Source organism: Delphinapterus leucas, chromosome 4, assembly GCF_059928025.1.
Source record: "Delphinapterus leucas isolate spDelLeu-1000000601 "Yukka" chromosome 4, BTC_Dleu_Yukka2, whole genome shotgun sequence".
Classification (NCBI taxonomy): Eukaryota; Metazoa; Chordata; class Mammalia; order Artiodactyla; family Monodontidae; genus Delphinapterus; species Delphinapterus leucas.
In genome coordinates, this window is record NC_143132.1 from 119,381,217 (window position 1) to 119,395,347 (window position 14,131).

At 42.4% G+C, this 14,131-nt stretch overlaps 1 protein-coding gene across 1 annotated transcript in view; it reads right to left on the bottom strand.

The window, feature by feature from the left end:
• Positions 1-14,131, bottom strand: part of MED12L (mediator complex subunit 12L) — a 359,593-nt gene that overhangs the window by 261,985 nt on the left and 83,477 nt on the right. The window contains exons 12-13 of the mRNA XM_089910995.1: positions 6,032-6,163; positions 3,121-3,247 (exon numbers count right to left, since the gene is read on the bottom strand). Of these exons, the coding sequence (XP_089767121.1) occupies positions 3,121-3,247; positions 6,032-6,163 (259 nt within the window). The remainder of the gene's footprint in view (positions 1-3,120; positions 3,248-6,031; positions 6,164-14,131) is intronic.

The window sequence follows — 14,131 nt, forward strand, 5'->3', positions numbered from 1 at the left end:
ATTATGAGGCTCTAGCGTTTTGCACAGAACTGGCACACCAGGTTTTTTGTTTGTTTTGTTTTAAATTTTTATTGTTTTATTTTTTTTAACATCTTTATTGGAGTATAATCGCTTTACATTGTTGTGTTAGTTGCTGCTGTATAACAAAGAGAATCAGCTCTACGTGTATATGTATATCCCCATATCCCCTCCCTCTTGAACCTCCCTCCCACCCTCCCTACCCCACCCCTATAGGTGGACACAAAGCACTGAGCTGATCTCCCTGTGCTATGCGGCTGCTTCCCACTAACATCTATTTGACGTTTGGTGGTGTATATATGTCCATGCTACTACTCTCTCACTTCGTCCCAGCTTACCCTTCCCCCTCCCTGTGTCCTCAAGTCCATTCTCTACGTCTGCGTCTTTATTCCTGTCCTGCCCCTAGGTTCTTCAGAACCTTTTTTTTCTTTTTTAAGATTCCATATATATGTGTTAGCATACGGTATTTGTCTTTCTCTTTCTGACTTACTTCACTCTGTATGACAGACTCTAGGTCCATCCACCTCACTACAAATAACTCAATTTCGTTTCTTTTTATGGCTGAGTAATATTCCATTGTATATGTGTGCCACATTTCTTTATCCATTCATCTGTCGATGGACACTTAGGTTGCTTCCATGTCCTGGCTATTGTAAATAGAGCTGCAATGAACATTTTGGTACATGACTCTTTTTGAATTATGGTTTTCTCAGGGTATATGCCCAGTAGTGGGATTGCTGGGTCATATGGTAGTTCTACTTTTAGTTTTTTAAGGAACCTCCATATTGTTCTCCGTAGTGGCTGTATCAATTTACATTCCCACCAACAGTGCAAGAGGGTTCCCTTTTCTCCACACCCTCTCCAGCATTTATTGTTTCTAGATTTTTTGACGATGGCCATTCTGACTGGTGTGAGATGATATCTCATTGTAGTTTTGATTTGCATTTCTCTAATGATTAATGATGTTGAGCATTCTTTCATGCGTTTGTTGGCAATCTGTATATCTTCTTTGGAGAAATGTCTGTTTAGGTTTCTGCCCATTTTTGGATTGGGTTGTTTGTTTCTTTGATATTGAGCTGCATGAGCTGCTTGTATATTTGGGGGATTAATCCTTTGTCAGTTGTTTCGTCTGCAAATATTTTCTCCCATTCTGAGGGCTGTCTTTTCGTCTTGTTTATGGTTTCCTTTCCTGTGGCACACCAGTTTTGATTGTCCCACTGTAACTGAAAAATATCAATAGTATCCAGTGTTCTGAGCACCATTTCTAGATTAAAGGTAGTGGTCCCTGGCAAATGAACGATGATTTAAGTAATCATACAAACACACAAAATTTCAGGTAAGAAAAGAAAAAAAGCAGGGCTAGACTGCTTTCCTCTGGTTTTACTATTATAACTGCTCATAATTCATGACTCATGACTGTTTGTTCTACCTAGAGTGCATCCGTGTTTTGGGGGAGAGTGGTTTGCACTTTTTCAAAGGAGACTTCACAATAGAACCATAATTCAGGTGGTACTGGAAAAAACTAGCGAGTGGGATCCACTGAAAAGAAAAAGGGATAACAGAATAAAAAGGGCCCCAAGATGGAGCTGTGCCACCTTTTTAATTCATAGCCCATCTATTTCACTCACATTATGACTTTTAATATCGCAGCTGTAAAACTCTGTATCTGCACCTTTGAGAGAAGGTTAAAAAATGACTGAAGTACTGAGACTAAACCTACAAAGCTCAGTCCCTGGTACCATCACATTCACAAACACCAATAAAGACAACAGCTGGATCCAGGGAATACTACATTCAGTGCCCTAAACCTTAAGCCTAAGTGTATGCTCTCGCCCATCTCCAAAGCCAATGACGGGCAAGCTCGATTCAGAGAAGCAGAAGAGCTTTCTCTGACAGAGCAGTAAGTGGGATCCGGAGCAAGCAAAGCATAGGAGGAGGAAGTTCTTCCCAAATTTCTTTGGCAACAGGAACGGGGACACGATGAGCGGAGCGAAGGGCAAATGTCTGTCTCCCCCAGGACACGAGGTAAGTCAGAGCTGCTGACTTCCATCCCTGACAACGTATTTTCTCCTCTCCGGAATCTCTCCTGTCCTTTCGTTTCTCTGCTCCCTTCTCCAGGCTTCATCACTGCTCCCTACGTTCCGACCACCAGCTTAGCTGGGGCTCTTGTCCTCCCTCTAGCCTAGAGCAGCCACCAAGTAACTAAAAGAACCTCACCCCCAGGTGTCACTCAACCCTAAACGAGGCACTCCTCAGAGGAATAGGAAGCAGTGCTGTTTCTTGCTGCTTTACCTCTTCTCCACAGATGGCTCCCTTCTCTACCTTCCATTCTTTTCTCTCTTATCATTTGTCACTTTTTGCCATTTTTCTGTTTTTCCATCACCATCTATCCTGAGACCCTCCCTGCTGTCCTTTGTCAGATGAAAACCTCAGAATAAGGTCAAGCCCACTTAGCCCACACAAATGATTTCTTTGAAGTCTCCACCTACAGTATGAACCCACTGGGTGGTTGTTTATTCCCCAAATCCCCCTGTCCCCACCAACAATGGAATAAAGACACAAAAAGAACATGATAGGACATGAACATCTGAGAGAGTGTAGGCAAGCAGCCAACCAGCTTTACAAACCTTGTATCAGAGACCTGCTTATAAGGTACTTTTGTTTTATTTTTTTCCCCCTTTTAATGTCAGAAGTTAGAAAATCAGGAATTTAGAAAACAGTGCAAAAAGAGAAAGTTCATAATCACAATATATATATAATAAACATCACAAGACCTTAGCTCCTCTCTTTTGGTAAGAAAGATCTAGAAAGGGAAAATTAGTCCACCAAACACAAGGGAATGAGCTGACTTACTGTTTTAACTATTAAAACTCTGGAAATTTTTAAGTCTTTCAAGATTGCCTGATTCTAAAATCGCATAAAATTCTCCATTGAAAATAGGCTACAAAATTTTGCATGATAAAATATGCATTATATTCAGTACAAAGAACTTTTGATAAGATTACAGATAAGGGAGGGGGGACGGTTTTCTCCCCTTTCTGATCAATTCCAAAAAAGGTCAATCCCCTTATTTAAGATCTAAAAGCAAAGAGCTTTACTTACACAACGAGGGGGCCTGTGTATCTAAAAACCTTAGCAGAACATTCTGGAAAACAGGCAAACTAGATCCAGCAAGAGAGGCTGAAGAAATGGACTCCTTCTCATCTAAGACCTCTGATTCACCACATCTCTAAGATTAAAAATAAACAGGCAAAGTTAATTATAGAGGACAAGTTTGAAATGTGTTTTTAATTAACATTTATGTTCTTGGATAAAACAGGCGAAATTCATTGAGATTTCTGTATTTATTTGAGGGCCATGCATCGTAAGTGAATATAATTTCTAAAAGTTGAGGGAAACTGCCCCCGAACAATTTAAATGATTTCAAAGAACCCCTGTGAAAAACATGATTCACGTGAATTATATACTCTGCACAGCACGGCATGCAAATCCGCTGTACAATAAACTACTCATTACCCCTATGCAAAACTGCTAAAAATAATTTGAGGTTGTCTTCATTTTTAAATAGTTCATGTTTAATGGTATTCCCTCCGAGAAATATTTGGGCATGTATTGTTGCGTTTGATTCTTTTGTGTTTGTTTTTGTCAGGCAGTGAATTTATGAGTATGGTGGGGAGGTGTGGTATCAAATGAGAAAACTAACATTATTCTTCTAATAAGACTGTTTCACTCATCACACTTCACCAAGAAGCTCTCTCAGAACCTCCTGGAATCTCCACAGTTCATGAAACACATCTAGAGAAGCTGTTTAACTTCTACATTCTTAAGGTCAGGACTTGTTGGAAGACCGGTAAAGAAACAGTTTAGAAGCAATCAGAACCGCATTTTCTATTCTTTTTGATATTCCTTTGATTCTTCCCATTTTCATTATCTATTTTAATATTAAAATATTATATTTAGATATCATTTATTCAATCCATCCTCTCTTTATAAAGGTCAAATTTTGAAAATTGACTAATAGAAATCAATTATCTTAAACATTTCAGAGAGTATACATTTTTAGCTATGAATACATTTATACATATTAAAATTACTGTCATCTATATGTGAACCTCTTCTGAGTGTGAGTGTGTGTGTGTGTGTGAGTGCGTTAGTATGAGTGTGTGTGAGTGCGTGTGTGTGTGACTGTGCATGTGAGTGGTGGGGGTGTGGGCGGTGTTCTGGGATACACAAGCAGGGAGGGGAAGACACAATAAAAACAATCCAGAAGGAGCAATGAAATTTGAGGAATTCAACTTTATTTACTGAAGTTTAATCATTGCAATTCGCTGTAGAATATATTCTAGTCATAAAGACGTAGGAAAAAAGCAATGAAACGCTTTTCCTAATTTGGCCATTGTAAAAGGGGCCATGTGGTTTACACCTTAGCATCAATATCCTTAAGCCCCAATTTCAACGACATGGCCTTTTGTATTTGGAGAACAGTGCTTTCCCAACAGAAGGAGATGTCTATGAAAATATTCTTCCTATTTCATTTTTTAATACTGTCATAGGAAGCAGGTGTATTATCAGTAACACAACCCTGAACAGGGTGAGCAAGGCCTCTGTTGTCAAGCTTACTCTCATAGGCGTTAAATAAGAAGGCAATAAGGAGGCACCAGGCATGAACTGAGAAGCCAATGAGGAAAGTAAAACAGAGCCGCCTGAGAACGAGGGGCCGAGGGGTGGGTGCCATTACCTGTACCTAAGGTGGGGATGGAGGAGCTTCCTGAGGAGGTGACACATGTTGAGCCAGGAATGCTAGACAGGAAGCGACACCTCCGGAAACAGGAACGGCCGTGTAAAGAGCAGGGCACCGAGCGTGCCACCCGGGAGGAACAGCAAGAGCAAAGGCCCCGGGCTTCCCGGGTGGCGCAATGGTTGAGAGTCCGCCTGCCGATGCGGGGGACGCGGGTTCGTGCCCCGGTCCGGGAGGATCCCGCATGCCGCGGAGCGGCTGGGCCCGTGAGCCACGGCCGCTGAGCCTGCGCGTCCTGAGCCTGTGCTCCGCAACGGGAGAGGCCACAACAGTGAGAGGCCCGCGTACCGCAAAAAAAAAAAAAAAAAAAAAAAAAAAAGAGCAAAGGCCCCAAGAGAAACACGGGCATGGTGCGTGTGAGGACAATGAAGACCAGAGCAGCTGGGGCTGTGTGCCACCCAGCGCGGGGAGGTCCCGGAGGAGGTGGGAAGGGCAGGTGCGAGGCTCCTGTGAGGCTCTGTGGGTCACGGGAAGGAACCGCTGGGAGTTTCAGGAAGGGGACAATGTGATCTCTGTCCATTTTGAAAAGGCGTCTCTGGCTGCTGGGGGGAGGATGGTGGGGAACACGGGAGGGAGGGTGACACTAGGCAGGAGGCCCTGCGGTCACAGCTGTCCAGGGCAGAGGTGACAAGGCTGGTCAGATCACACACATGCCTTCTCCAGAGCTTCCCCAGCCAGGCCCCACAGGCAGAAAGGAAGGCTCACTTGGGAGCTTTCCTTCAACAAAGCTAATGCTGACGAGGTTAGCTTTGCTTGTTCCCTTCTAATCTACTCCAGAGGCTTTAATTGCTCTCTCCTGGGGCCAGAACACAATCTCAAAAACGAATACAAATTGGCATCTGTAACCTCACAGCCAGGACTGCCTCAAGAAAGTCTTTCTAGATCCACTACCCATGTGTACATATACACAGATGTATATAATACAAAGTGCACAGACACCTATGTATGTGTGTGTGCCTTAACCTCACAAAGGGAGATTTCCATTGTAAATCAGATATTGAAGTTTTATTTTAAAGTAGTCCAGATTATTGGCTTCATCGACTTAGAGGGATCCTACTATGGAGTCCTTATGTGAATTTGTATATTCTTCCTTTTCCCTTCAAAAGGGAAAAAAAAAAAAAAAAAAAAAGCATAATGAGAGTAAGAAACAGAATCCTGCCCAAAGCAGTATTTTTAAACAATGGCATCGACAAGGAGAAGGAAAACCCAACCTACCTCTGCCTCGATCTCCGCTTGCCTCTTCTCCAAGAGCTTTGCCACAGCCATGGCCCTGTGCTTGCCTGATCTCTTACAGCTCACGGCCCATTCGCACAGCAGCGTCACCACAGCTTCATCGCTGGGGGCAGCCTAACGACCAACAGAAATGGGTACCAGCCATGTCACATGAAACAGTCACCTGATGCACGAGACTTAGGCTGCAAGCCACAGAATATCTGAAGTTTGAAGCTTTCTTCTTACATTGTTTTACATTTGTTTTAGAAATGTCCCCAAATCTATTTTAACTGAGGTATAAAGAGTAAAACGTCAGTCATCAGGAAGGAAATCACTTACTTAGAAGAGCTGAATCTGTGACAATTCCAAGAAAATTAAGAGTTTCCTTGTATATGCTTTCACTTACACAGGATCATAAGCCAGCCCCATCGAGCCTCCAGAGCTCAATTTCAAAGGACACAGAAAAGGAGACCGACCACCGAATATCAAGGACAGCTGTTACAAAGCCCAAGTACTTCACTCCACTGCTGAGCCCCTTGGGTCCTCACTCATCGCCTCAGTCAACACATAATCCCAACGAGCCAGGCTAGAGGGTCTCCCAGTCCAAGGAGGAATTGGAAGGAACAAACTGGAGGGGAGGCCGGGGTGCTGATCAAAACTCACGGCCTTAGAGACGACAAGCATGAAGAGTGACAGCCACGCATAGAAAGGAACAAGAGTTACAAGCAGACCCAGTTAACAGAGGACGGTAGGCTGGATCAGGGGAGGGCTCAGCACTGCCACCAGAACTATGAGCTGTAGCTGCCGTGGCCTAGAGATGGGCACCACAGACTGAGGACCAGAAGAGCCAGACAAAGGCCACAGGGACCCAAGTGACATGAACTGCGGGGGGAGAGGGGGTGTAAGTAAGCAGGGGGATCGTCCCTCTATACAATCGCACCTTTCCCCGCAGAGGAGCTGTGCCAAACACTGAACATCAACTGCTCATTTTTAACATCTGCCCAGTTGTATAAACACTATGGCCAAAAGAACCAGACAAATGCCAGTACTGGCATTTATATGCTACGTGAGACGCTCTTAACTTTTTAGAATCCCCCATAAGTTCAATTAAGGTTATGATAGCTGGGAGCACACTCTCAGGAAAAATACACATATACACACATGCACTTTAGCACAACACTTCAGAAGGCGTGAGGACTCTGAGAAGACATCCAAGAATCCCTGATCAGCTTTTAGATACCAGCAGACAACTCAGATCATGAAAATCAGTTTATTCCAAGATTTTTACCCAGCCTGCCCTAAGTTCGGTTAAACACATGCTGACTTAAAGAAATGTTATCTGGGGCAGATATCTCAAAAGGAGCTCTGAGCCTCTTAATTTAAAGCCAAGAGAAATAATTCAATTACAATGTATAAAGGTTGAACATAACATTTAAAAAAGAAAGCAGGGCTCCCCTGGTGGCGCAGTGGTTGAGAGTCCGCCTGCCGATGCAGGGGACACGGGTTTGTGCCCCGGTCAGGGAAGATCCCACATGCCGCGGAGCGGCTGGGCCCGTGAGCCATGGCCGCTGAGCCTGCGCATCCGGAGCCTGCGCTCCGCAACGGGAGAGGCCACAGCAGTGAGAGGCCCGCGTACCGCAAAAACAAAAAACAACAAAAAAAAATCACTCTATCAGGTACTCATTATATGCACTGCTCTGTGCTCAGTCTTGTAAAATATTCTGGATGATAAAGAGACTAGCCCTGACCAAATGAAACTGTTTCTATTCTGATCAAATATCGATTTTCAGAACAGGTTTTCTGCAATGTATATTGCTTATTCTAGTCATTACTAAAGTCTTAGCACTTTTAACTGGCCAAAGCAGACAAAACAAAAAATGGGAAGTATCAATACTTGACCTTAAATGTAAACCTTTCAGTCGCCTCTAATGAAAATTTAAAATAAAAAATAACTTGGTATGGGCTTAATCACTCTCAAAATCACTAACAGAGATAACAATGGCAAATTTTCAGGTGCTAGTAACAAAGAGAATTAACATTTATTATTGAGTGTTTACTCAGTTTACAGTCAGACACTACGATGTGTTTCCAGAATTATTCCTTTTAACCTTCACTACCTATGAGCTAGCTATTATGATTATCCTCATTTTACAAATAAGGAAACCAAGGCATAGAGATGTTAAATAACTTGCCCAAGACCACTCAACTAATTAATGGAACTCTTGCCACAAGATACATCTTGGGAAATGAACTAAATAAGTAGAGCTACACTGTGTTCAAAGAACCTGGAAGGTGATCTTGACCCTCCCCCAGGGTACACGATGGCCCCGAGCTTCTCTTTGCTCTTCCGCCTCTACTCTGGGTGCTCAGAGCATCAAAGTATTCTGCTCCCTTGTGCAATAATATTTATTTCCATGTAATATGCATCTTTCACAACATAGCTTCATGGCTACTGGCTTTAAATATCCATTAGGAAAGGGAAACACACCTCTCAACTATTAAAGAAAAGTACTTCATCTTCCCAAACACTACAAGCCAGAGTTGGAGTCTTCATGGGCAGTAACAGACAGCTTTTCATACTGGTACTTTGACAGATAGTAAGAAGTTGTTGAAAGTACACAGCACGCACCCCCCTAGCCTCTAACTACACACAGGCAAATGGATAAACAAGAACAGGAGAGAGACAGAGAGCCATGACACATAAAGTTAAGGTCAGAGAAAAAGCACCAAACTAGGGGGTCAAGAATGTGGGGTCGGGCTTCCCTGGTGGCGCAGTGGTTAAGAATCCGCCTGCCAATGCAGGGGACACGGGTTCGAGCCCTCGTCCGGGAAGATCCCACATGCCGCGGAGCAACTAAGCCTGTGTGCCACAACTACTGAGCCTGCACTCTACAGCCCGTGAGCCACAACTACTGAAGCCCGCGCACCTAGAGCCCGTGCTCCGCAACAAGAGAAGCCACTGCAATGAGAAGCCTGCGCACCGCAACAAAGAGGAGCCCCCGCTCGCCACAACTAGAGAAAGCCCACGCGCAGCAACGAAGACCCAACGCAGCCATAAATAAATACATTAAAAAAAAAAAAAGGAATGTGGGGTCTAGCCCTGACAGAAATTAAAATGTAATCATGGCAATAATAATATTAACAACTGTAAATCTTCAATCACAGTGATAGCAGCAGTAATAACCAAAAATATTTACTGAGCAGATAACTGGGTGTTTTACATACATCATCTCTAATCTCAACAACAAACTTTAAGGAGGTGCTGTGATTCCCATTTTACAGGTGAGAAAACTAAGGTTCAGAAGTTCAGTAAGATGGCCCAGGGCACAGAGGTCAAAAGTAGCAGGACCGGGATACCTAATTTTTTCTGTTGTTCCCATCATGGGTGAATCAAGATCAGTGGAAGCACAAGGAACATCATGATTACATGGAAGTCTCCCAAGGGGCTCACATGCACCCCAGGAAGGCTGCCTCCCAGCCCACTGCAACCAACCACTGCTCCCCGCTGTTCTGGCCCTGACTTGCACCTCTCTAGGGATGACCCAGACCTCTAATCTAATTGACATGCAGAAAATGGAACCACAGGAGTGAGTTACCAAAGATTTCATTCCTCCTCTGACACTTGCTAGATCAGATGCTTGTACAAGGCAGGGATCTGCCTTTTCCATTGTTTTATTTTCAGTATCTACCACAGTGCCTGGCACATAGTAGATTGAATAGATATCATTAATCAAAGAGTAAAAGCAATAATACAGTGTTCGATGAAACCAAAGGTAAAAACAAGGTGGATGGTGGGCGGGTGGGGATGGGATTTACGATTTGTTCCCCTCCCTGACACACACATGCACTTACTTAATATGGAAAAATAGGGGACTTCCCTGGTGGCGCAGTGGTTAAGAATCCACCTGCCAATGCAGGGGACACGGGTTTGAGCCCTGGTCTGGGAAGATCCCACATGCCCGTGGAGCAACTAAGCCCGTGCGCCACAACTACTGCACCTGCGCTCTAGAGCCTGTGAGCCACAACTACTGAGCCTGTATGCCACAACTACTGAAGCCCACACACCTAGAGCCCGTGCTCCACAACAAGAGAAGCCACCGCAATGAGAAGCCTGCGCACCGCGACGAAGAGTAACCCCCGATCGCGACAACTAGAGAAAGCCCGCACACAGCAACGAAGACCCAATGCAGCCAAAGATAGATAGATAAATAAATAAACTTATTCATTTAAAAAAAAGGAAATATAGGGCTTCCCTGGTGGCGCAGTTGTTGAGAGTCCGCCTGCCGATGCAGGGGACACGGGTTTGTGCCCTGGTCCGGGAAGATCCCAAATGCCGCAGAGCGGCTGGGCCCGTGAGCCATGGCCGCTGAGCCTGCGCGTCCGGAGCCTGTGCTCCGCAACAGGACAGGCCACAACAGTAAGAGGCCCGTGTACCGCAAAAAAAAAAAGGAAAAATAATTGATTTAATCTAACAGTTGATTAAATATAAAACACTAGAAACGTTCCCATTCCTAACTTAATGAGTCACGGATGGATGCTGGCCACAAAACCTTTATTTAGCATCATTCTGAAAGACTGAGCCAATGGAAAGAAACATAAATACTTGAATGGATATGGCAAGATTACTACAGTGTGCCTAAAATGATTTTCTCCTCCCAGCAACCCAAAGAATTGAAAAACATCATGACTAGAAGAAAACAGACAACTAAAAAGTGACGAAAATACTAAGCAGTCATGAAAAAAAACAAAAACAAAAAAAACCCTGCAGAATACTTTGTAGGAAGCAATGCCATTTATGTCCCCCAACCTAGTTGTTAAGTGTTCACATACAAGTACATAAATGCCCAGGAAAGTAATGGACCAAAATGCACGGTGGTTACTGCTTGTGTATATAACAAGTGTCTGTTATACGGTCTGCCCTGCTCTAATGCTTTCACAACAATCCTATGATTGTTGAGCAAACTGAGGCCAAAGGTTAAATAACTGGTTAAATGTCTCAAAGATACTAGGTCACAGACCTAAGAGTCAAATCTAAGCTATCTGCCTCCACAGCGGGGACGCATGCCAAAGTGCCCCCCGTTCTGGGCAGAAGGGTGGGACAGCGGGTCCAAGTTGCAGGCTGAAAGGGACTTCTTGATATCAAAAATGTATTCATGTACTATGTGTATAGAAATCACAAGAAGAGTGCTCGCTTCGGCAGCATATATATGTGTGTGTGTGTATATATATATATATATATGTATGTATAGCTGATTCACTTTGTTATACAGCAGAAACTAACACACCATTGTCAAGCAATTATACTCCAATAAAGATGTTAAAAAAAATAAAAGAAATCACAAGAAGAAATAACTTCTATAATGAAAACAAGTGAGAGAGGATGGATGGACCCAAAATTCAAAAACCAGTGAGATCCTTCAACTACCAGCACTGTCATCTGGCCTCATGAACGTGGGACCCACCCATAGTGGCAAAATACTAAAATCATTATTAACGCCACTGCAAATCATCCTCATTAATGGTGCTACCTATACCTATAATAAAGATATTCCAAATGCAAAGCAAGATTCCCATCATAAGGGGGATTTGTTACATTTTTCTTTCCTAGGAGAGGGCGGGCACAAACTATTTAAATAGATTAAGTCTAATTCATTTCTTATTCAATCGCTCAGTAACCTAATGATCTCCAGAAACTAACCACGGGTCTATTCTTTAACAAACAAAGAAGGAAAAATAATTGGCAACTACACCTGAGAAGCAGGTTTCCTTCAGAAATTTAGAAGGTACTTGGTGAGGTTGTTTGCTATTTTAAAATAAGAAATTTCTTAATATACATTATAAAACAGTACCATAAGAGGGATGGGGGAAAAAAATCAATGACTCATTACTGTAAGCAACAGCAAACAAAAAGGACTTGAAATCAGATACTGAATAAAGCTCTTCAATAGCTTTTTAATCTGAGACTAAAAGGACATGTTTACAAACGTAATTAATCACTCTTAGTCAACATTAAACAAACTGGTCATATCTGGACAAAAACATTATTCATATTACAGCACCAATAAATAATATGGGACAATACATAGAGCAGTGATATTAGCAAGTCACATGGTTTGCAACCTGAAGCACATTATGGCGATCTGGATGAATTTCAAGAATTGCGTAAGGTAACAATTGGTCTGAACTGCTAACAGAGCGTAAGCCTGTTGTACACAGTCAGGAACAGTATTTCTAACGGTCAGAATCACCATATAATGTAATAAGCCTAATAAGATTATTAACCACACACTCAGAAGATTTATTATTTAAATATAAATATGCATTCATTTTTTAAAAATCTTTATACATATGAATGTTTCCATGTGTCCATTTCCAAAAGATATTTGAGACAGCTGATTTTTGATGAGGGAAAGGGCAGTTTCCTGGTCTCACAACCTTAGAATCAATGTTGCTAGTCTTTAGGTCTTTGTGACATCTGAGAAGCGAAACATGCACCATGAAAGCAAAAAAGACTTCCCTTTTTTTTTTCTCTTTAATGCAGCAGTTAAAAATAGTACAAACAACTCCAAGTTCTGAGCAGACAGGAGGAAGATAAGAAAATTAAAACAATTGCTGAGTATTTAAATCAACTGTCATTAATTTGCCCTCTGCCAAAAAATTAATTTGCTATCCCTCAGTTAAATCAACATTTAAATAATAATATGAATAAAGAAAATAGTTTTGAGAAATACATAACTGCATGATAACAGCAGTCATTTATGAGATGAATTAGCATCACAAAGTAAATCCCTCCAAGTCCATAAAAAGTGCCATGTCTCTCAAACTGAAAATAATTAAAACACTAGACTTAATTTCCAAAAGTCATCACTGTATGGTACAATAAACTTTACTGCTTTCCTCTTGTGACGAATGAAAGAAATATACAGATGAGAAGAAGGGAAACATAAATTTCTAAAGCATGGTGCTAGGTTCAAATCACTTGACATCCAAAGTTGCCCAGCCAAGAACAGAACAATTGGCATTTACTAGGCGTTTACCATATGCCACCATATGAAGTGGATTCTGTTAGTAAGGTCATCGTACAGAGAGAATGACACTGAGGGAGGTAAGTACCCAGTCTGGGGCCCCACCCAGCTACTCTACAACAAAGCCAGGATCCAAATCCAGGTCTGAACTGGCCTCAAGGTTGTGATATCCTACAAAGGCCAGATTTCTCAACTTGAAGATTTTCTAAGGTAAATACTACATTAAAATTGCCACACTTTTAAAAATCAGTTAGAGGTTATTACTGCAAATCAGTATGCCCACATCAATGTGGAAACTGCTCACTGCAATTATAAAGGTTTTTCCCTCCTTTTTCCAAAGTTACGTCTGACGCTTGTTTGTTCAGCTACAGGTACCTAAAATAAAATGACTTTTGAAAGAAGCAGCACAAGAAATAGAATGTACTAGCCAAGAATGTTGTTCTGGAACCATTTAGGACTCCAATCCCTATTCGCCCACCAAAGAGTCGGGTATGAGCTTAGGCTCTTGGTTTCCTCATCTGTAAAATAGAAGAATAAAAAAAAAAATTTTTTTTTAAACATGTGTCTCATCAGCCATGGAAAATTTCTTACAACAGGGCCTAGCGGCAAAGAAGTACTCAAGAAAAGGCTGAAGAAGGAAAAACAACACACAAACACACCGAGAGGCCCACCCCCATCTAAACGGATTCATTACCGGCCCTCCTCAATAACAGACAAGTCTAGGTGTCTGGACACACCACCTTCTCCCGCAGCTATATTAATATAACTGCCCTTGTACTAATGGATTTAGTTTAAGAAAGAAGAAAACAGTAACTGTAAAAGATGAGCAACGCTTCTTCCTTTGGGTGTCCAGCAGGAAAGTGGGTAACTTCTGAGGCACAATAAGCTCCGGCTGGGCCACGATCAAGACTCACGATAACTGTTGTAACACTTCAGCACACGGCACCTTAACGGGGAGCCATACCTGCGTGTTTTCCTAGTTCGCTTGACTTTTGGCCTCATCTGACCCTCCTATCTTGAGTCCCGGTTTTAAAAAGTGACATTTTCTTAAACAACATTTAAAAAAAAAAGGGGGGGG